This window comes from Capra hircus, chromosome 3, assembly GCF_001704415.2.
Source record: "Capra hircus breed San Clemente chromosome 3, ASM170441v1, whole genome shotgun sequence".
NCBI lineage: Eukaryota > Metazoa > Chordata > Mammalia > Artiodactyla > Bovidae > Capra > Capra hircus.
Window position 1 is genome coordinate 11,827,567 of NC_030810.1, and position 23,569 is coordinate 11,851,135.

Consider the following 23,569-nt stretch of genomic DNA (forward strand, 5'->3'; position numbering starts at 1 on the left):
CGCCAGGCAATTCCACATAGTGTGGGACTGTGAGTTCCCACTGGAGGAAGCTTCTCGGCAGGCTCTGAAACTCTGCTCCTGGCTCACTGCTGGGCAAGGTCTCTGCACTGAATGGCTTGCGCACCACTAGAGAGTTATCATAGTCTTTTAGTGAATTTTGGGGGAAATGGACAGAAGGCACAGCCGGGTCCTCTGGGGTGGTTGTGTGCATACAGGCCTCTGTGTTCTGTCTCCAGGCATCGGTTTTGTGTTTTGACCTTTTTACTGGGCAGTTTTGATTGAGGTCAACAATTTTCCAGCTGGACAAGGCCAGGCAGAGGGTGCCAGCATGGACTCTCAGCAGGGAGATGGAGACCTGACTGCACGGTGTTGGCCGCAGTGCTTGCTGGGAGATGGGTAGGAGGATGGAGGTAGGGAGGAGAGCACGCCAGCACCAGAGAAGGTGAGTGATGGAGTGATGGGGAAGGACCACTCTTCAAGGCTAGCAGGGTGAGTGCCTCTAGTTTGTGTGCAGGTTGGCCCTGAGGCAGTGGCCTCAAAAATCTCAGTGACAGCTGTGTTCAATGTCAGAGACCCCTCGATCTTCAGTGCACAAGGCAAGAAGGAGCAGGGTGGGTGAGACGGGGACCACCAACGGGAAAGTGCCTGAAGGTGTGAAGCCCCTGACCTGATGGTTCAGTGGCTGGACAGCAAGGCAGCCAATGTAAAAGGAGCAAAGTCTGCTGGTACTTTGTGTGAACCAGGCACTGCTCTAATCACAGAGGTGTGCCCATTTTGTAGATGGAGAAAACTGAGTCACTGTGTATTTTGTGCAAGGTCACACAACAAATATCAAAGTGGACAGGGTGCAACTCTGGGCCGTCTGGCTCCAAGCCCATGCTACTCTGCCTTTCTGTACGGAGAGGTTTACTTTACAAGGGGGCTTTGCAAAAGAGCTGGGAGCAGGCAGCACCTTGGCAAGTCTGCACTTGAGAGCCCAGGAGACCTGGATTAGCTACTGGGAAGCCCTTAGAAAGACCAAGGGGATCTTGTGGATGGGCTGTCTTCTGAAGATGCATGGATGTCGCAGTCAGCTCAGCCTGGGCAGTGGTCCTGGGCAGTGATGCTCAGCCTCCCATGCCCTGTCCTCATACTACGCATTCACAGATTCATTCAATGGCCATTTCATTGAGCACTTACTATATGCCAGCCTTTTAGGTGCCAGGCTATATCAGTTAACTAAGAGAGAACCTTCTTTTCAGTGGTGTTGGTAAGGAGGGGAAAGACTTTAAATACCTACAGTGATTTAATTTAAAATTCTGATAAGGGCCTTGAAGAAGAAAAGTGAGGATCTATAAAAGAATATTATGGGAGGAATGACCTAGGTTTCTCTGGGAACCAAGATTCCTTAGGTCTGAGGGTTTTTTTAAATGGAGTTCCAGGGACCTCTAGGGTTCTTTGGAAGTTATTCCCAAAGTTATTTAGGCCTTTAAGTTAAATTCCACTTAAATATATGTATATGGTATTTTAAAAAGACAGTAACAAAAGGGCGTACTTGTATACTCAGATGTGCTATATGCCGCATTGGAAACTGGTAGCTCATTCATGTATTGACAAATTACCATGATTTTCCCGTGAGGATCTTGGAATAAAGTTCTCCAGTCCTTTCTGTGCAGGCATTAGAGTTTACTGTGAACATGTCACTAACGTGAAAGAATATAACCCAATATTTTAGTTTTGACTTTTTAAAACTCAGGTATGGTGAAAACTGTTTGATTGGATTTACTACAATTATTTTTGTGAATTATGGTTTTATTGTTATTATGCAGCAAAAAAAAAAAGGAAAACATACTTAAGCTGAGGTCAGAGTCAGACCTCAAGTGTCATCCATCCCTGGGGTCAAATTGTTGCAGCCACAGACACAGCTGTTTTTGTTTTTAGCAAGTCCTTTTATAGCAAGTAAATGTTGCATGTTTGAATCTCTACATAATCTGTTTTATATATATTTTAAATACCAATTTACTGGGCAGGATTTCAATGAAAGAAAAAGTAAATGTGAAAATGCTGGCTTTGGTTCATAGGCTATGAAGACCTGGGCTGCCTCCTCACCCATCTTGGATTCCATCCCTCATACCCCACCCCTTCCCAAGGCCCTTCATGGCCTTTGCCTGTGGCCTGGGAACTCCTGATGGACAAACCACTGCTCGTGGGAGGTGACTCAACTTAAGCCTAACTGGGCCTGAGGCTGGTCCAAAAACCAGGCAGAAAAGGCTCTAATCCCCAAACCCAGCCAGAGGTTTGGTATGTTTTAAGGACCTTGGACAACAAACATAGGCCTATGCCCCCCAAGGCCAGAAAGAGGACGGTGGGGCAGCACACTCACCCTTCTTGGTGGCCTCGAAGCTGTCGTGGAAGTGGATCCTCTGGATGTCATAGGTCAAGGTTGTGTTGGGCAGCAGAGTTCTGTTCCTGTTGATGATGTTGGCAGAAAATCGAAAGGCATGCTCCTCGGCATTCATGACCTGGGCGTTGGGGCCGTCTGCGTACTCAAAGATTCCTCCTGCGAGAGATGGGGAACACTGTGTGTGCTGGTGAAGGAGGAGGTATGCTAAGAAATATGCTTGGCTCAGAAGGTTTTACGGGCAAGATTCTTACCCCAAGTGTTCAACAATATGCCAGATAATCCCCCTATGTAGAAATTGTGCTGGAGCATAAGAAATATGAAAATTCTCCTAGTTCATTTCACTCAGCTGGCAAATTCCTGGTAACAGAGACTGACAAACAGAGCTAAAATGAAACTGACCAACTTATGAATGTTGCTATGAAAATTCTCCGTTGAATGCTGGCAATAGAATCTACCAGAATATTATTATAAGGATAACATACCATGATCACAGAGTTGTATTCCAGGAATGTAAAGTGTGGTTCAATATAGAGAAATCTATGAATATCATTCCATCACATCAGTAGTTCAAAGGGGAAAAATATGATCAACTCACAAAATGCAGGAAGGCATTTGATAAAATTCAATATCTACTGCTGTTAAGAATGCTTAATAATCTAGCTCTAGAAAAGATACTTACTTGAAGCATCTTCAGCTCAAATTGGCCTTTAATATCAACTAATGGTGAAACACAAGAGGCATGCTCATTAAAGGAAAAAAAGAGGAGGTGTGTGAAGAGTTACATTACACCATTAACCACTGAGATAAGAAGGAAATATAACTCAGAGGCACACCTCTTAGGAAGAAAAAAAATTCTTATTTGCAAATGATATAAATGCCTTTGTAAAAACTCTTAAAATAATCCCTAAACATGAAAACCAATAAGAACTAGTAGGAGATTCAAGTTCAATGACCAGTGAGCACAAATTAAATGTTACTTTAAATAAACAACAACCAGTAAAAACTTAATGGCCAAAGGATTTCCTTTGCAATATCAGCAAATATTAAATAACTAATCATGAACCAACTCCAATATTAAAAATGGCAATGAAACAAAACAAAACACCTTAGGTGAGGGACATAAAAATAGGAGGCATGTTAAATGAGGAAGCATGTCATGTTGGGCAGTCAGGGTCAAGGCTAGAGGTGTCTAAATTACTTTTTCAGTTTAATGTGATTCCAATCAGAATCATAGAATATATATGTATTTTTTATATATATATATATATATATATATATATATATATATATATATATATATATATATATATATATATATATATATATATATATAGTGGTCATGTATGGATGTGGGAGTTGGACTGTGAAGAAGGCTGAGCGCCGAAGAATTGATGCTTTTGAACTGTGGTGTTGGAGAAGACTCTTGAGAGTCCCTTGGACTGCAAGGAGATCCAACCAGTCCATTCTGAAGGAGATCAACCCTGGGATTTCTTTGGAAGGAATGATGCTAAAGCTAGAACTCCAGTACTTTGGCCACCTCATGCGAAGAGTTGACTCATTGGAAAAGACTCTGATGCTGGGAAGGATTGGGGGCAGGAGGCGAAGGGGACGACAGAGGATGAGATGGCTGGATGGCATCACTGACTCGATGGATGTGAGTCTGAGTGAACTCTGGGAGCTGGTGATGGACAGGGAGGCCTGGTGTGCTGCAATTCATGGGGTCGCAAAGAGTCAGACACGAAAGAGTGACTGAACTGAACTGAACTGATACACACACTTTTTTTTTTACTTGACAAAACAGCTCTAAAATACATCTGAAAGACTAAACAGGAGACAGCCTAAACAGAGATGAGAGATGACTTGCACTGCCAGATTTAAAATCTATCATGATGCAAAAATAATTAAAACCAAGCCCTAACGGCATATGAAAACACAGATAAGTCAATAGAATGAGATAAAATCCCCAGAAAGAGGCTCTAGTAGAGATAAATATTTAAGACATGATAAAGATGGCTATTTCCAATCAGAAGGCAGAAGATGAATTATTCATTAATTGTGCTGAGACAATTATTCAATTATTTGGGAGAAGTGTAAGTTAGATTCCAATCTTAAGCCATATATCAAAAGAAAGTTTCAGATGGAGTAAAGATTAAATAGCAAGGAAGTAAGGGAAGGAAGGGGAAAAAACACTATAAAAGAACCAAAAAGACAATAAATATAAGTGAATATTATATAATATTGAAGTGGAGGAGACCTTCCAATAAAGTCAGAAATTATAGGAGAATGATTGATAACTTCATAGAGATAATATAAAATGTGTAGATTTCAAAACCCCCATGAACAAAATTAAATGGTAAACAAACTTGGAAATAATATCAGTAACATGTAAAGGTTGATGCTCTAATTTTACAAAAACCACTTAAAATTCTTTAAAAAGATAAATACTCAAATGAAAATTATGCAAAGAGCAAGCATGGGCTTCTCACAAAAGGAAAGAACAATACAGAGGAACTATTAATACATGATGAAATGGTCATCCCCGCTAATAATCAAATAAAGTCAGTTTGAGCCAACAGTGAGATACCGTTTTCGGACTGTCCCATTGACAAACAAAAAATAAATGATAGCACTCAGCATTGCCCAGGGGGTTCGGAAATGGACATTTTCTTAACTGTTGGTAGAAGTAGGAACCAGTACATCCTCCTTCCTTGATGGCTATTAGAAATATACAGAAAGCCTTAAAAACTCGCAGATCTTTGACTCAACACCTCAGTTTCTAGTAATTGAATTCAACAATGGGTACACAGATCATGTGAAAGGAGGTGGATCTAAAGACACTCAACACCGAAGAAATAGTAAATGAATGGCAATTTTTTTTTTGTCCTTCATTTACTATTACATGGAAATAGCTATATATTTCCATATAATAGCTAGCATTTAACGATTGGGAAATATCCATGATACTGCTTTAAGTGAAAAACAAAAGTTATAAAGCAGGGATGCAGTGTGACCCCACGTTAGAGAAGGAAGAATAAAAAGGAAGATGAGGAGGTATTTATATCAGTGACAAAAGAAGAGAAGGCATTTCAAAGCAACACCAGTAAACAGTCCTAGGTAATAGATTTCTTAATTTTTTCTTTCTTTTTATTTTCCCCATATAAACCTCCATTTGTTAAAAAAAACATTAACTTCATTGAGGTATTATTTACATGAAGAAATTCCACAAAATTCACCCTTTTAGGTACAATGATTTTTAGTAAATTTACTAAATTGCATAACCATCACCACAATCCAGTTTCAGAACATTTCCAGCAACCCTATAAGATCCCTGGTGTCCACTTACAGTCAATCACTGTTTTCAGTCCCCTCCACGCTCCAGCCTCAGGCAACCATTAATTTACTTTCTGTTTCTAGAGATCTGTCTTTGCTGGGCACTTCCTTTAGATGGAATCATATTACGGGTGGTCTTCGGCATCTGGCTTCTTTCACTGAGCATAATATTTCTGAGGCTCATCTATGTTGTAGCACGTATCAGTACTTCGTTTCTCTTTATTGTTAAACAGTATTCCTATGTATGGCTGTACCATATCTTATTTACCCATTCACCACCAGTTGATGGGTATCCAGGTTGTTTCATTGTTTTAAAAAATGATTTTTTGAATGTTTAAAAAAGTGAACAAATAAATCTGTTGTTCTCCCCAGCCCCATGCTGGTATTCCAGCAGGGTTACGGTTCGTAACACAGAGTGTGCCTGCATGTGAGTCTGTGTGGGGTTGCAGCACGTCCATAAAAGAAGACAAGGAGAACACCGCCTCAAATGTTAAGAGGAGGTCTCTCTGAGTGGAAGGATTATGGATGATTTTAATTTCCTTCTTTGTGTTTTTCTGTATTTTCAAAAAGTTCTGCAGTGAACATGTGTTATATTTCTAATCAGAAAAGCCGTCATGTGATGGTGTGTATGTGCTTAGAGGAAAATAAGTGATCAAAATACCATATGATCCAGTAATTCCATTTTCTACAGATACAAATTTAGAAGAAGTTAGAGAGTTAGAGACACATAAACATTTATGTATAAGGATATTTTTGACATAATATTGAAAAAATAGAAACAACTCGATGTTCAAAGCAGTATTAAAATCCACCCACATGGCAGAACAACTTGTAGGCATTAACAGTCAGGGAATAGGACGGCAGGATGTGGTGTCCGGGATTTGCTTCAAAATAATATGGGTGGAGTAGAAGTGAAGGGAATGCAGATAGGATAGGAAGAGTCATGGGTTGTTGGTCCAGGTGGTGAGTACACAGGGATTCACTATCCCATTCTCCCTAAGCACAAGCTTATATAAGCATATCTTCCATGATAAAATTGCCTTCAAAATCATGGTATATAAGGTAACAATAACAAATCACAGTCATGCAATCAGAGAAGAGACAGTATTATTTGAAGATGCTTATTACCATTTTCTTAAAAACTCAAGAGAGTCATATCAAAACCTAGTAGAAAGTAAACAGAAAGCTCATCAAGGGGCCAGCACATAAAAAATGTATATAGAAAAATGTGTAGCCTTCTTATAAATCAGCAATAAACAGCGAGGAATTACAAGGGAAAAAAGAAACCCTATTCACAAAAGCAACTGCAAAAAAATAAAATACTTTACAATAAACGTGCAATTCCTATATCAAGAAAACTACAAAACTTTACTGGGGGACATAAAAGAAGACTTGAATAGATGGAGAGACATAACTTTCTCCTGGAAGGGAAGGCTCAATATTGTAAAGATGTCAGTTCTCCTCAAATTAATTTATAAATTTAATGCAATTCCAATTAAAATCAAAAAGGACATACCAGAAGGGCATACACCAAAACGTTAACAGAGGTTCTTTCTAGAAAGTAAAAAGATAATGGATTCCTTTTGCTTAGTGCTTTTCTCCCCCAAGTGTTCTGCAATGAAGAAGAGCTTTGGCAAAAAGGAAAAAAGCTTTTAAAAAATGCTCTTAAAAAATACTTAATGATACCGGAAATGCTCATTCTGCTTCCCCCGAAAGGCAACAAAGTAATATTACAGTATGAAACCTATTTATCAAATAAAAAGCACATAACTGCATTTATAGAAAAAAGACTGGAAGGATTTGTACCATGGTACCAGTGAGCTTCTCTGGGAAGAGGAGATTTATAGATACTTTTAGTCTTGCTGTTTGTAGTTTCTTGATTTTTCCAAATTACTTTCTGTGAATGAGTATTATTTTTAATATTTTAAAACATAAACATTAAAAAAAATCTTTCCACGAGAAAGTCTAGGGAGAAAACTAGCCATTACGGAGTCCTATCTCAAATGAAAGTCAAAGGTCATGGGAGAAAGGGCCATTTCCTAGGGCTTCACATGTCCTTGCCTGCCTCTCAGACTGTGGCAGGTGGAGGAGGGGAAAGAAGAGAGAGGGGTCTCAAGTCACTGAGACCCAAGCCCAGAGGCTACACCATTTGGTTCCATGAATACCCATTGGTATTCATGTGCCCACCTATCACTGGGTGCTGGAATGAGAGAAGTCAGTCCTGGGCCCCTGCTCTCAAGGAGGACTCAGCTGACAATAAACAGATGACCATAACCAGCACATACAGGTGGTAGTCAGCTGTTAGAACCAACAGCGGAGTGCCAGACCTCAGTGCAAACCCCAGCTCTAGTCACAGGAGGAAGTTACACTCTCCAAGACTCAGTTTTTCCATCTGCAAAATGGGGTACATATTTCCAAGGTTGATTGCTGTGAGGAAGAAAGAAAACAATGTCGCTAAATGCATGGGATGTGGCCAGGACTTAGTAGTTATTAAAGGAGGGGTGAAACAATGCTATTTAGAAAAAAACAAATTCTGAGCTTCTGCATTCTAGGTCAAGGGTTGACAAACATTTTCTGTAAAGAAGCAGCAGTAAATATTTTTGGCTTTGTGGGCCAGAAGGTCTACTGGACTCTTCCATTGCAGCATGAGAGAGGTAGCCAATATGTAAATAACGGTGCAGCTGTGTTTCAGTAAAACTTTATTTACAAAAACAGGTAGTAGGCCGGATTTGGCCAGTGGGGGCTGCAATTTGTCCCCTCTTCCAAGTGAAGGGCAGCCTTTATCTTAGAGGTAAAAGCACCTTAAGACCTGGATGGAGAAGAAAAGACATTTATAGTACTGACTGCTAAGTCACTTCAGTCGTGTCCGACTCTGTGCGACCCCATAGGCGGCAGCCCACCAGGCTTCCCTGTCCCTGGGATTCTCCAGGCAAGAACACTGGAGTGTGTTATCATTTCCTTCTCCAATGCATGAAAGTGAAAAGTGAAAGTGAAGTCGCTCAGTCATGTCCGACTCTTTGCGACCCCATGGACTGCAGCCTACCAGGCTCCTCCGTCCAAGGGATTTTCCAGGCAAGGGTACTGGAGTGGGGTGCCATTGCCTTCTTCGGAAATTGCTGTGCGAAAGAAACAAAGGTAGGCTGTTGATTGTTTGTGTGGGGAGGATGGGTGAGAAGGGCCCAAGAGAAAGAGGAAGTGTGCCCCAAAAGGGAGACAGGAAAGGACAGTATATCCCAGGACCAAAGGCAAGTGACCTCGTTGCAGGAAAGGCCATGCTAACACTTTAGTGCCCATTTAGCCTGAGCTGTGCTGTTATCTCCTTACTTACAGGAGCCTCATAGTTTACCAAGGCCAGTCACAGAAAACTACCCCTGGCTTGTGTTCTTCGAGAACAGAGAAGGAAGGTGGGCAAAGCCTGACACGGGGTGAATTGGGGCAGAAAGAGGAAAAGAGGTGCAGGAGCTGGGATGAGAGAGGGCATGGAAAATTCAGCAGAAAAGGAAGTTGGAACAAGAGGAGATGAGAAACTTGAGCCCTAGGGCATCTCAGAGGTGCTAGGGAGGGGCTGCCCTCCAACCTCTATTCCCCAAACACAGGGCAAGCTTGGGTCATCCTACTTGAAAATTAGGGGCAAAGCGACCCCTAAAGTTTGAATGTCTTGGGATACCCAGAGAGCAAATATTTAGATACAGCACAGAGGTTCAGAGAGTGGGTTCTGGGTGCAGCAGACCCGGTTTTGAAACTTAGTTCTGTTCACAGGCTATCGTTTTCTAGAGAATTGCTCTTACCTCTGCCCTGGGGGCCGGAGAAGGCAATGGCACCCCACTCCAGTACACTTGCCTGGAAAATCCCATGGATGGAGGAGCCTGGTAGGCTGCAGTCCATGGGGTCGCTGAGGGTCGGACATGACTGAGCGACTTCACTTTCACTTTTCACTTTCATGAATTGGAGAAGGAAATGGCAACCCACTCCAGTGTTCTTGCCTGGAGAATCCCAGGGACGGCGGAGCCTGGTGAGCTGCCGCCTATGGGGTCACACAGAGTTGGACACGACTGAAGCGACTTAGGAGGAGCAGCTGTCCTGGGGGCAGAGCGGAGGCAATAATTGAATGATCTGCTCAACCACTCAGTCGTGTCTGACTCTTTGCGACCCTGTGGACTGTAGCCCACCAGGCTCCTCTGTCCATGGGATTCTCCTGGCAGGAATACTAGAGTGGGTTGCCATGCCTTCCTCCAGGGGATCTTCCCGACCCAGGGATTGAACCTAAGTGTTCAGCATCTCCTGCATTACAGGTGGATTCTTTCCCACTAAGCCACCAGGGAAGCCCTATCTGAGTGATGCTGGGTGCAGTATCACTATAAAGGGTCGTCCCCTTGTCTCAGGGTGGGTGTAACTGTGGTGCATGGATGCTTCCGAGACCTTTCCAACACTGCCACCTTACATCGGACAGAGGCCAGATCTCACCCGAGGCTGCCCAGCTCTGTCCCCTTCTCTGTTTTGCTGTGCTCGCTCCCCTATGGGGTTTTCCTAAAGCACGCCCTTCCCCGCGTCAACCCTCGGCACCTGAATCCTTGACTCAGGCTCTGCATCTGAGAGACTTAGCCAAAGACAGGGGTGACATTGATCCAAGGCAAGTATCAGCCACACTCACTTCTCAGGGCTCTAGGAGGAAGGGACGGGGGCACCGAACCTCAGCTATTGAAAAACTCTCATCTGTTGAGGGTTCCTCTCCCTTCTCCTTTCTGGTCTTCTTGATCTTTCTCTCTTGTGCAGGGGGCTCTGGAGAGCAGGAAGTCTGGAAGCTCAGGGTCTAATGGGCTTAGGTTCTGACTCAGGCTCCACCCCAAGGACGAAAGTTTGCTCTGGGTCTTGGCTTCTGGAGAGAGCACCCTGTCCCGCTTCCAGGCAGCTCCCCCATCCAACTGGCTCCTCTCTATTCTCTTCCTTCCCATACATTCCTCACGATCGTTATACATTCCTCACGATCGTTATTTAAAGAGGCTAATAAGTAGGTTGGCACCGTTGATTAATGCATAATCTTAATCATGATTGCATAGTGTAATTGGCATTAATTTGAAGAGCCAGTTCATTATGAAAATAATTGTCACTGCTTTCTGCTTTAATAAAATGGAGCAGACACCAAGGCTGCTGAGGAAATGGGATGGGGTGTGTGTATATGTGCGTGCGTGCGTGCATGGGTCCCAGAAGATGTTAGCAGGGAGAGCATGGGTGCAGCTGGATCATTTTCTTCCAACAAAACCTTGAGTGGAAGCCCAATGGGTAAAACAGATAACACCAACTATAATAATAACAGCAACACCGCTGATCATGTGCCAGGCATGATGCTGAGTGCATTCCACCCCCTTCATTTAACACTCACAAGAACCTCTACAACCCCTACAATCCCATTACATAGACACTGTTATCATCCCATTTCACACAAGAGAAAATGGAGGCCCAGGGAGGTTAAAGACGTTGTGACAATTACCATGCGGTAAATTTTCTTCTGCAACCAAAGCCAGCTTGTTAGGGACAATTGTTAACTTTTCAGGAGTTTTGAAAGCAAGTCGCTAAACCATTGGCAGCTTGGAATCAGGCATGGTCAGTGTGTTTACACCACAGGAATAAGCAGGTGCTACAAAGGAGGGCTTCATTTTCCTGGAGAGCTGGATTACCAGCCCACACTGCCTGAACCCATTTCTGTCCTCTGGGCTCTTAAAGACTGGATGCCACAGGTACCGAGAAGGCTCCATAGCTCTTCTCAGGGCTCCACCAGGGACATCATGAAAACCACCTCTCCAAACTAACTTCATATGCAGACAGCGAAACAGAGCCAGGTGGGAGCGGAGGACTCGAACTAGCTGGGCCAGCTCAACCAACACTTCGCCTTCTATATCATGACATGTTGTCAAATGTTTCCAGAAACATTCTGACTGCCCTGAGCATAAAGGCTCTTATTGTTAAAATGGCTTCTTCTGTCCCTAGAAATGTGCCCAAATGGTAGCATCGTCTGCCTCTCAGATGAGCTATGGGGGCCTGTGTTAAGCTGAACGTGACCTTCGCAACCCGGTGCTGTCCTGCCATGTCTCATCGTGAAGGGCCAGGAGGCACCCCACACCTCCTTCTTTCCCAACACACACTCCTTTGGGCAGGTGGCCTGGGAGAGTCTCCAACACACAGCTCCCAGGGCAGATGTAGGCAGAAGACTGAGTCCCCGACTTAAGCTCATGGCCTCATGACTGTCTAGGGCCCCTCTGGAATCTTGAGATTTTCCTTTCTCTTGAACAACTTTGTGCTTTTGAATTTGGCCCTTGCCAAAGCAAGGGCTGGCCCAGCCAGCCCAGCCCCTGGCACAATGAGACTCAGGTATGGTCTGCAACGCACTGCCACTGTCTGGCAGCCGAGTCCCAAGAGACACTCACATTCCCAGTATCCGGCCCAGGCACCTGTCCTCTGGGGCCTGAGTCTGTTCTTTTTTTTTTTTTTTTTTTTTTTTATCGAATCTGCTTTGTTCTCTTTCTGAAGTTTCCAATGTGTCATAGAGATTAATTGAGACACTGATCAGCAAGGTGGTTGCTAATAGCCTCTTTCCAGGGCCGCCTCCCTGTCTGTTCTGATCAGGGTTCTCTCTTCTCGCTGCCGGGGCCCCTGCAGCTCTGTGCAGACTGTGGGTTGGAAAAACAAGGCTCTGCTCTCTGATGCACCAGCCCCTGAGGTCCCGGCATTGCCTGGGGTCTTGCTTCTGGGGCTCTCTGTTTCCTGGTCTCAGCAGAAGGAGCCGGGGAACACATTGGCTGGCTTTCCCTGCTGGGCATAGTAGGTGGTTTATAGAAGGTAAGCAGTGCCCAGTGGAAAAGGGCTAGGGATGGGCTTTCTGAGGTCCTAGGCAAGGGAAAGGAGACAAGGAGTATGAATGTCTCCCCTCCTGTGGGTTTGTTGACTCATTCATTCATTCCCCAAGCAGTTTACAGGCTACAACGGTTCACAAGGAACCCCACTGGGCACTAGATGAGTCAGAGAGAGAGATTAAGCAATACTCCCAGGTCTTCAGGAACTCACAGCTCAGAAGAAGAAGCAAGACGAGGTGCATAAATCAAAGCATTTTTTGATTTGTGTAGTAAAAGGGTAAAAACTGTCCATGTGAACAGAAAGCTGCGGAGGCTCAGAGACGACGGAGTCACGGATGTCTCCATGCAAGAGGCAGCATCCTCTCCACTCAGAGCTGAGCTATGGAAGGAATGTGGCACCAGCGAAGGGGAGAACGGCCTTGGGTGGGTTCCCGGGGAGGAGGACTTGGGCTTGGGCAGTCCGGGAGGAGGGAGTGAAGCAGGGGGCCAGACAGGAGGGGAGCTGCTGGGTTTGCTTCTCTATCACCAGGACTGGTCAGGGGTTAGGTGATGAAGGGAGGTAGGGCAGAGGCAGCATCAGAGAAGACCCCGGATCCCGAACCAGGGTGGGAGTGCAGTCAAGCCTGTGGACTCTGCAGCCAGCCTGCCTGGATTGGAATTGATCTCATCACTTCTAAGCTGTGTGACCTTGGGCAAGTCCCTTCCCTGCCCCATGCCTCTGTCTGATCAACTGAACACAGGGATATTAATAGCACTTACAATATAGCTCTACTTTAAGGCTTAAATGGCATAAATCATCTTAGGCATATTGTAAGCCCTCATAAGGACAAGAAATTATTATTATGTAATGACAAGGAAGCTGTGGCGGGGAGGCCTTTAAAACTGAGATCGAGGTATCCAGAAAAACAGTGGATGAGAGGAGAGGATTGCAATCCTGGGGGAGGGCCCAGGGGAGGGCTCCTGATGGAGTCCTGGGGCCTGGGAGCAGTTGTTTTAATTGATCTGGCGATATACAGAGCTTTGTACAACTCGGGGATGCACAAGTCAAATACTGCAGGATCGACCATGTCGGGAGGATGGCCGGAGGCTCCCGGGCTGCCCAGAGACCCTGATGACCGATGGGCTGTCATCAGGCGGAGGAGCTGGAGCAGGGTTGCTGGGAACAGGGTTGTGGTGGAGGGGCCCAAGAGGCCATGAGCGCCCTTGCTGGAGGGGCCGAAGGAACGATGATCCTGAATTCCGAGTCCCTGGTGGGGCTCTCACTTCCTGGACAGGTGGAGCCGACACACGGCCCGCCCCTTGCACGCCTGCCCACAGCAGAAAGGCCCACCATAAGCCTGCCATTCGAGACCCTTCCTGGTCCAGCCCGACCTCCTCCAGCCTCAGTTCTTCCCCCAGGACGCCTCCGTCCACCGCACTTGTCACCGCACTTGTCAGCCACCTCTTCAGGCCACTCTGCCTGCGAGCATGTTCCTTCTCTGCCTGGCTCGCCTTTCCTTCTATCTCCTTCTAAACCTGGCTTCCGTATCTCTCTCCTGAGCCGGTGTCACAGGCACTGTCCTTTACGTCCTCCTCCCACCCCCAGGGGCCACTTGCAGACCTTTCCTCTGCCCCCGCCCCCACCCCGGGCTTTGTATCCTGGACATTCTCTGGCGATGGCACAGGTGAGACCAGCGAGGATAGCACACAACAGCCAGGGAGCTGAGCTCAGCAGAGCCTCGGCTGAGGACGCACGGAGCCGTGAACGGACCTTGGCATCCTCAGCCCTCAGAGTGCAATTCCGGGCCATGACCCACGCAGTTTTTCAAAGGTCCATGGCTAGGCTGAGCCCCAGTCACCCACAGCACAAGCCCCCGATGATTCTCCTTCACTGGCTTTTCTCCTTCCCCGTCTCGCTTCCCTGCTCCATCACCATGCTTCCCGGAATCATCTCCCAGGTAAACTACACGCATCCTAACTCTTGTTGCCTGCTCTCAGGGGCTCCCAACTAAGATGCCTTCCCTGAGGTCCAAATGCATCCTCTCTGCCCTCATGGGTGCTGGGTATCCTGTGCCCTGCTCCCTCCCCATCTGGTTGTGGTCATCTGTGGTGGGCGGGCACAGCTTAGATGCACGGGCCAGGCATCTCTTTCCCGCTCCCCAATGTCGAACACTAGCACAGAGAGGATGTCAAGATACATTTGTTAAATAAATACATACATAAGTACATGAGTGCGTGCCTGCAGACACACACACGCACACACAGTGCTGTGCTTAGTTGCTCAGTCGTGTCCGACTCTTTGCGACCCCATGGACTGCAGCCTGCCAGCCTTCTCTGTCCATGGGGATTCTCCAGGCAAGGATACTGGAGTGGGTTGCCTCTGGGTTGCCATGCCCTCCTCCAGGGGATCTTCCCAATCCAGGAATCAAACCCTGGTCTCCCGTATTTCAGGCAGATTCTTAACTGCCTGAGCCACCAGGAAAGCCCAAGATGAGTAACTGTTGAGTGTGTCGGTCGTGTCCGACTCTGCGACCCCATGGACTATACAGTCCATGGAATTCTCCAGGCCAGACTACTGGAGTGGGTAGCTGTTCCCTTCTCCAGGGGATCTTCCCAACCCAGGGATTGAACCCAAGTCTCGAACACTGCAGGCAGATTCTTTACCAGCTGAGCCACAAGGGAAGCCCACTACTTGCTTTTAAAAGCTAATTCCTATTCAGGACTTTGATACGTACGTGACAAAGCAAAAAACACACAAACATCCTCCAGATCACCTGCCATGGAGATGCCCAGCAGGGCAGACACCCAGGTCCTACAGTTCTCAAGCTCTCCCTCTCCCCATATCTGGCCATGACTGGCTCTTAAAGAGGTGGAAGCTGAGGCTCAGGTGTCCTCAGTAGGTACACTTCCAGGTGCCTGCCCCTTGCGGGGGTAGATAGGGTGCCATGTGCCCAGTGACATGGCTGGATGGCTGTAGAGAAAGGGCCTGATTCTCGCTGGCTGGGTGTGGACCCTACAAGTAGCCCTAACCGAAGCTTCTCTCCAAACCCTGGACCCTGCTCCACAGCGGTGTTCGCGTCTGGAAGATCACCCTGCCTCCAGCAGCCCCCCAGTGCCAGCCTGCCCACCCACAGCCTGGCCCTGAGAATGCCAGCAGGCCAATCTAAGGCCACTGGGATGCGGAATGGGCAAGGGTAAGGGGCAGGGGGAGCAGAACCTGGGAAATTAGTGGAGGAGGAAGGAGCCAGCCCGTTCTGCATTATTACTCCCATCCTCATCTGTTTTAAATATCAATTGCTATGCAGGTTAAATACTTATTCAGATGCCTTTTAGCTTAAAAGCAAGCTAATTGATCTCTGGAGATCCTGAACGAACAGTGAAGAAACTGCACTAATTATGGAATCAACCTCCATTTCTCTATTTTGTTTTGTTTCTTCTCTGACAATGCTGCTGGAGTGACAGAAAGGGGTCTGGTGGAGCAAAACACGTGTTGTTTTGATTCGGAAGCAGCCCAAACCTTGCCCCGCAGGCCCTGCCCACCCGCCTTCAACCCCCACACCAGGCCCCTGACTGGGATGAGCTCCCCCAGGTGGGCCTCCTGGGCACAGCTTTCCCAGGTGGAAGTTCTTAAAGGCAGGACTTCAAGATGCTGAAAATATTAGTACGGCTGTCTGCTCTCACCATACCCACACTGCAGGCCCTCCCTGCTTAAAAAAAACCCCCAAACCACAAACGCAGCCCAAGTTGCTCCAAGTCCACTTTCTGCTCACACATTTTGACCTCTGGGGTCTCAGCTCGTGATTCTGGACTGGCCTTCTGGATTTAGGCAGTGCAGTTCAGGTTCTCTTGGCACTCTTCTGGACCCTCCCATAGCTCCCTCTTCATCATCCCAGGCTGCGGCCCCGGGGTGCCTGGACCACAGCTGAGGGAGCCAGGGCTCCTCAGCCCAGGAACAGTGGCTTCCTCTCCCGCTCAGGAGACGTGCCCTGTTGCTTTCTCTTCCCTCCCTGTCCAGGTTCTGGCTCCATCTACCAGGCTGCCTTGGGTAGAACGGAGCTTGGGCACCTCTACTTTGGCTGGAGGGGAAAGTGTGCCACTGCTGTTTTAGAGAAACTGCAGTCAGTGTGCTGGGAGGCTACCATCCTCCTGATGTTTGGGAAACTACAAGTTAAACAAGATTGAGCAGTTTCTTTTCCGCAGAACTTCTCTGGGCTTGTACTGTGCTTGCGCGCTGCGTCTGAGAGATGGGGAGCGTAAGTGACATTTTCCAAACTTACTTGACAACCGTGGAAACCTTTTTTGGCAGAGCATCTCACTGAAAACATACTTTGGGAATCGCTGCATTACAGTGATTTGGGCAAAAGTTTTTTTTTTTTTTTTTTCCCTTTCCAAGGAGTGAGCTATTTGATGTTCAGGACTAAAGCCTTCATAGGTCAGCCTGCCCCACAGAAGCTGGTCCCCAGCACTGAGAACCAGAGACACACCAGAAAGAATGAAGACTGTATGACAAAGTATGATGGTGAAGGTATTCAATCTATTTAACACCAGGGGCCCGGTGTGATGGGTTTGGCTTTTCACTGGATTGATTCCGGGACGTCAGGGACAGGTTGTTTTAACGCAGCGTAGGGGTGTGATTACTCTGCTGGGCTCTCATTAGCATGTGTCTACGTGTGTTTGTGTGCACCTGGGCAGGTGTGGGCACACAACTGGGGGGAGCACAGCAGGGAGGGAAGCGTGGGGAGCCAATTCATCAACCCAATGCTTTGTGCCTCTCTCCCCAAGGCATTGGGTTGAACTAAGAGACTCTGACTTAATTATGATCATTAGGAAATGAGACTGCTTGCATCTTCGTAAGCTCTCAGATCCTACAAAGGAATTCCAAGCGACCTTACCTCCCACAGACACCACTGATGGAGAGGGTCATCTGCTCAGCCCTTCTTTCCTTCTCCAAATACTCAGAGAGCACCTCCCATGAGTCACACACCAGGCACGCAGCAGATAAACAATAGGGGAGACCTCTACCCCTGAAACACCCCGTTTATTTCCCAAAGCTCCTAATGCAGGTTGAAATGTTCTCAAATATCTGTTATCTAGCTTAGAGTCTGCCTGTGTCCTGCACCTCTACCACTATAATATAAGCTCTTTGAGCAGGAAGAGCTTGTTCATTATTTTTTTCTCTAGTGCCTGGCACATAGCAAGCACTTAGTATTTCTCAACTGTAAAGGAAGATGTATGGAACAGACAAGTATAAGCAAGCATGAAATGGCTAAACAACAAAACTCCAAGGAGGTGATGCATGGATGGTGTCTTTTATGCCTTGACAAGATAGAAGGCCAGGGTGGATCATAACAAACTGGAAAATTCTTAACGAGATGGGAATGCCAGACCACCTTACCTGCACCTGAGAAAAATGGATGCAGGTCAAGAAGCAATAGTTAGAACTGGACATGGAATGATGGACTGATTCCAAATTGGGAAGGGAGTATGTCAAGGCTGTATATCGCCAATACTGTATATTGTCAAGTATGTCAAGGCTGCTTATTTAACTTTTATGCAGAGTACATCATGTGAAATGCCGGGCAGGATGAAGCATAAGCTGGAATCAAGATTGCCAGGAGAAATATCAATAACCTCAGATATGCAGATGATACCACCCTTATGGCAGAAAGTGAAGAGGAACTAAAGAGCCTCTTGATGAAAGTGAAAGAGGAGAGTGAAAAAGTTGGCTTGAAACTCAACATTCAAAAAGCAAAGATCGTGGCATCCGGTCTCATTACTTCATGGCAAATAGATGGAGAAATAATGGAAATAGTGAGAGACTCTACTTCCGGGCTCCAAAATCACTGCAGATGGTGAGTGCAGCCATGAAATTAAAAGATGTTTGCTCCATGGAAGAAAAGATATTACAAACCTAGACAGCATATTAAAAAGCAGAAATATTACTTTGCAAACAAGGTCTGTCTAGTCAAAGCTATGGTTTTTCTAGTAGTCATGTATGGATGTGAGAATTGGACCATAAAGAAGGCTGAACTTTCTTTATGCACCAAAGAATTGATGCTTTTGAACTGTGATGTTGGAGAAGACTCTTGAGAGTTGCTTGGACTGCAAAGAAATCAAACCAGTCAATCCTAAAAGAAATCAGTCCTGAATATTCATTGGAAGGACTGATGCTGAAGCTGAAACTCCAATACTTTGGTCGCCTGATGGGAAGAGCTGACCCACTAGAAAAGACCCTGATCCTGGGAAAAAGTGAGGGCAAGAGAAGAAGGGGACAACAGAGGATGAGATGGTTGGATGGCATCACCAACTCAATGGACATGAGTTTGAGCAAGTTCTGGGAGATGGTGAAGGACAGGGAAGCCTTGTGTGCTGCAGTCCATGGGATTGCAGAGTCAGACACGACTGAAGGACAGAACAAATGACAGAAGGGGACAGCACAAAAAGTAAGAATATAATTTGGGGCTTTTAAGCGGTGGGGGGAGATTCCTTATAGGAAGCATTGAGATCAGAAAGCTGAACACTTCTTGCCAAAAGCCAGAAAGACTCATAATCCCTTCTAGTCACAGCCATTCAGAAAAGCCCAAGGCAGTTTGTAACAGGCAGGACAGCAGGTGCATTCCCAAGACTAGAGAAAAATTGCAATCGCTTTCATGTTATTGGTTTATAACTTTATATAAGTTTCATGTGTGTGCACATGCATGCTCAGTCATGTCTGATTCTTTGTGACCCCATGGACTGTAAACACCCGCCAGGCTCCTCTGTCCATGAGACTTTCCAGGCATGAATATTGAAGTGGGTTGCCTTTTCCTTCTCCAGGGGATCTTCCCAACCCAGGGACAGAACCTGCATCTCCTGTGTCTCCTGCATGGGCAGGCAGATTCTTTACCGCTGAGCAACCTGGGAAGCTACAGCGTGCTCACCACCGAAATTTAGTTTCCATTCATAACTACACAGTTATGACCTTCTTTACCCACTTTGCCCTCCCCTCAACCCTCCTTCTCCTCTAGTAACTGCTACTCTGTTATCTATGTGCTTGTTCTGGTTTGATTTGGCTTATGCATTTTATTTTATTCTATACTCCAGTGAAACCATACAGGATTTGTCTTTGTCTGACTTACCTCACTTACTTTTTACCCTCAGTGTTGTTACAAATGGCAAGACTTCATCTTTTTTTATGGCTGAGTCATATTCTATTCTATACACTGTTGACCTTTGAACAACATGAGTTGGGACTGTGTGAGTTCACTGACACGCAGATTATTTTCTTTTCTTATTTTGCAGATTGTTTTCAATAGTACATCTCATACATACAGCATCTGCAGCTTGTTGAATCAGCGGACGTGGAACTGCAGATACAGAGGACCCGCCTATGTGGAGGGTAGATTATAAGTTATATTTGGGTTTTCAGCTGTATCCCTAGTCTCCTCTTTGTTCAAGGGTCAATCACATATACCATACCTTCTTTATCCACTCACCAGCTGAGGGTTACTTAGATTGTTTGCACATCTTGGCTATTATAATGAATGCTGTGGCAAATATAGAAATACGTAGATCTCTCCATGGGCTTCTCAGGTGGTAAGTGGTAAAGAATCTACCTGCCAATGCAGGAGATGCAAGAGTTATAGGTTTGATCCCTCAGTTGGGAAGATCCTCTGGAGTAAGTGGGAAATGACAACCCACTCCAGTATTCTTGCCTGGAAAATTCCATGGACAGAGGAGCCTGGTGGGCTACATACAGTCCATGGGGTCGCAAAGAGTCAGACACAACTGAGCAATTGAACACTCATATCTTTCCAAATTGGTGTTTTTTATTCTTCAGTTAAATACCCAGAAGTGGAAATGATGGACCATATGGTAGTTCGGTTTTTTTTTTTTAAATTAAAAATCACTTTTGTGGACATGATGTGTGGCTTGCAGGATCTTAGTTCCCCAACCAAGGATCAAGCCCTTACCCACTATAGGGCAAGCATGGAGTCTTAACCTCTGGACTTCTAAGGAAGCCCCAGTAATTCTATTCTTAATAATCTGAGGAACCTCCATACTGTTTTCCATAGTGGCCCCACCTATGTACATTCCCACCAACAATGCATGAGGATTCCCTTTCTTCACATCCTCTCCAGTGCTTTTTTCTTGACTTTTTCATCCATAGCCATCCTAACAGGCACGTGGTGACATCTAATTGTTTTGATTTGCATTTCCTTGATGATTAGTGACACTGAACATCTCTTCATGTGCAAATCTACCAATTTTTCAATCAGATTTTTTTTTATCATTGAGTTCTTTATATATTTTGGATATTAATCTCTTATTGGATCTATGATTTGCAAATATCTTTTCCTATTTGGTAGACATCTTTTTGTTTTGTCGATTTCTTTTGCTGTGCAGAAATTTTTAGTTTGATGTAGCTCCTTGTGTTGATTTTTGCTTTGGTTTCCCTTGCCTAAGGAAAGGTATCCAGAAAAATTGATAAGAGTGATGTCAAAGGGCAAACCACCACTTTTTTTCCTAGGAGTTTTATGGTTTCAGGTCTTACATTCAACTCTTTGATCCATTTTGATTTACTAGCAGAAAGAGAAGTTAGGAAAACAATCCCATTTATAATTGCAACTGCAAAAACTAAAATATCTAGGAATAAATTTAACCAGAAGGGAAAGACCTGTACACTGAAAAATATAAGCCATTTTTGAATGAAAGTAAAGAAACACCAAGAAATGGAAAGATATTTCATGCTCATGAGCTGAAAGAATTAACATTGGTAATTAAAATGCCCATATTACCTGGAGCAAAACATAGTCTCATTGTAAACCCTATCAAAATTTCAGTGACATTTTTCACAAAAATAGAACAAAATTTCTAAAATTTATATGGAACTGCAAAAGGCCAATTACCTAGAGCAATTCTGAGAAAAAAAACCCCAAAGCTGAAGGTATCATATTCCCTGATTTCAGATTATATTACAAAGTTATAGTAATCAAAACAGCACAGTATTGGCCAGAAAACAGACACATAGATCAATGGAACAGAACTGAAATCTCAGAAATAAACCCACACATATATGGACAATTAATTTATGACAAAGAACATACAACTGAGAAAAGATAGTCTCTTCAATAAATGGTCTTGGAAATACTAGAGAGCCACATGCAAAAGTATACAACAGCCTCTGTTTCACATCCTACACAAAGTTGCAATCCTAAAATTTGCATAGACTGTCAACAGCCATGGTGAATACTTTAAAATTTATTTTAAAATTCAGGTTTAATAAACAATTTAAGCTTACACCTAAAGGAAATATAAAAAGAACAAACAAACACCGAAGTTAATGAAATAAATAATAATGATCATGTGGTTGTTGTTCAGCTGCTAAGTCATGTCACATTCTTTGCAACCCCATGGACTGCCGCACGCCAGCCTCCCCTGTCCTTCACCGTCTCCTGGAGTTTGCTGAGATTCCTGTCCATTGTGTTGGTGAGGCTATCTATATTCCTATTGTTATTTTAGTCTCTGTCTTTAATCATGCTGTTGTTGTGGAAATAGAGACTAAAAAACAATAGAAAAGATCAATGAAAATAAGAGATGGTTCTTTGAAAAGATAAATACAATTGATAAACCTTTAGCCAAACTCATCAAGGAAAAAAGAGAGAATGCCCAAATAAATAAAATCAGAATGAAAGAGAAGTTAAAAGAGAAATATAATCATATGAGATTACTACAAACAATTATATGCCAATAAAATAGATAACCTAGAAGAAATGGGTAAATTCCTGAAAATGTACAATCTCCCAAGACTGAATCAGGAAGAAATACAAAATAAAACTAGACCAGATATCAGTAATGATACTGAATAAGTAATTTTAAAACTCCCAACAAACAAAAGTCCAGGACCAGACAACTTCACAGGTTAATTCTACCAAACACTTAAAGAAGTGCTGACACCAATCCTTCTCAAATGATTCCAAAAGACTGAAGAGGGAGGCATGCTCCTGAACTTATTCTGCAGCACCAGCACCACCTGATACCAAAACCAGGAAAAGGTACCACAAAAAGGGGGAAATCACTGGCTAATCTCACTGATAAACATGGATGCAAAAATCTTCTACAAAACATGAGCAAAGCAAATTCAACATACAGTAAAAGGTTCACATACCATGATCAAGTAGGATTTATTCCAGGAATGCAAGAATGGTCCAATATCCACAGGTCAGTCAGTGTGCTACACCAAATTAACAAACTGAAGAATAAACTCATATGATCATCTCAATCAATGTGGAAAAAGCATTTGACACAATTCAACATCCTCTTATGATTAAAAAAAAAAAAAAAACAACTCTCAACAAAGGGGGTATAGAGGGAACATACCTCAGCACAATAAAGGCCATATCTGATGAATGTTCAGACAACATACTCAAAGGCGAAAAGCTGAAAGCATTTCCTCCAAGATCAGGAAGAAGACAAGGCTGACCACCCTCACCACTTCTATTCAACGCAGTACTGAAAGTCTTAGTCACAGCAATTGGACAAGAAAAAGAAAAAAAGGAATTCATATTAGAAAGAAAGAAGTGAAACTGTTGCTGTTTGCAGATGACATGATACTACATATAGAAAATCATAAAGATGATACTAAAAAAACTATTAGAACTAATAAATGAATTCAGTTAAGTTGCAGAATATAAAATTAATATACAGAAATATATTGCATATCTAAACACTAACAACAAAGTATCAAGAGAAATTAAGAAAATAGTCTTAAAAGAAAGAAAATAGTCTTACTTACAATTACATCAAAAAGAACAAAATACCTTGGGATAAATCTAACTAAGGAGGCAAAAGGCCTGTATTCAGAAAATTATAAGACGTTGATGAAAAAAATTGAAGATGGCACAAACAGATGGAAAGATATACCATTCTCATGGAATGGAAGGGTTAATATTATTAAAATAACCATACGAACCAAAGCAAATGCAATTCCTATCAAAATACAAATGGAATTTTTTTCACAGAACAATAAAAAATAATTCAAAGATTTGTA

The 23,569-nt window shown here is 44.2% G+C and overlaps 1 protein-coding gene across 1 annotated transcript in view; it reads right to left on the reverse strand.

Moving 5' to 3' along the window:
- GRIK3 (glutamate ionotropic receptor kainate type subunit 3) overlaps positions 1-23,569 on the reverse strand; it is a 242,660-nt gene that overhangs the window by 92,150 nt on the left and 126,941 nt on the right. Inside the window, exon 2 of the mRNA XM_018041765.1 lies at positions 2,363-2,539. Coding sequence (XP_017897254.1) covers positions 2,363-2,539 — 177 coding nt within the window. The remainder of the gene's footprint in view (positions 1-2,362; positions 2,540-23,569) is intronic.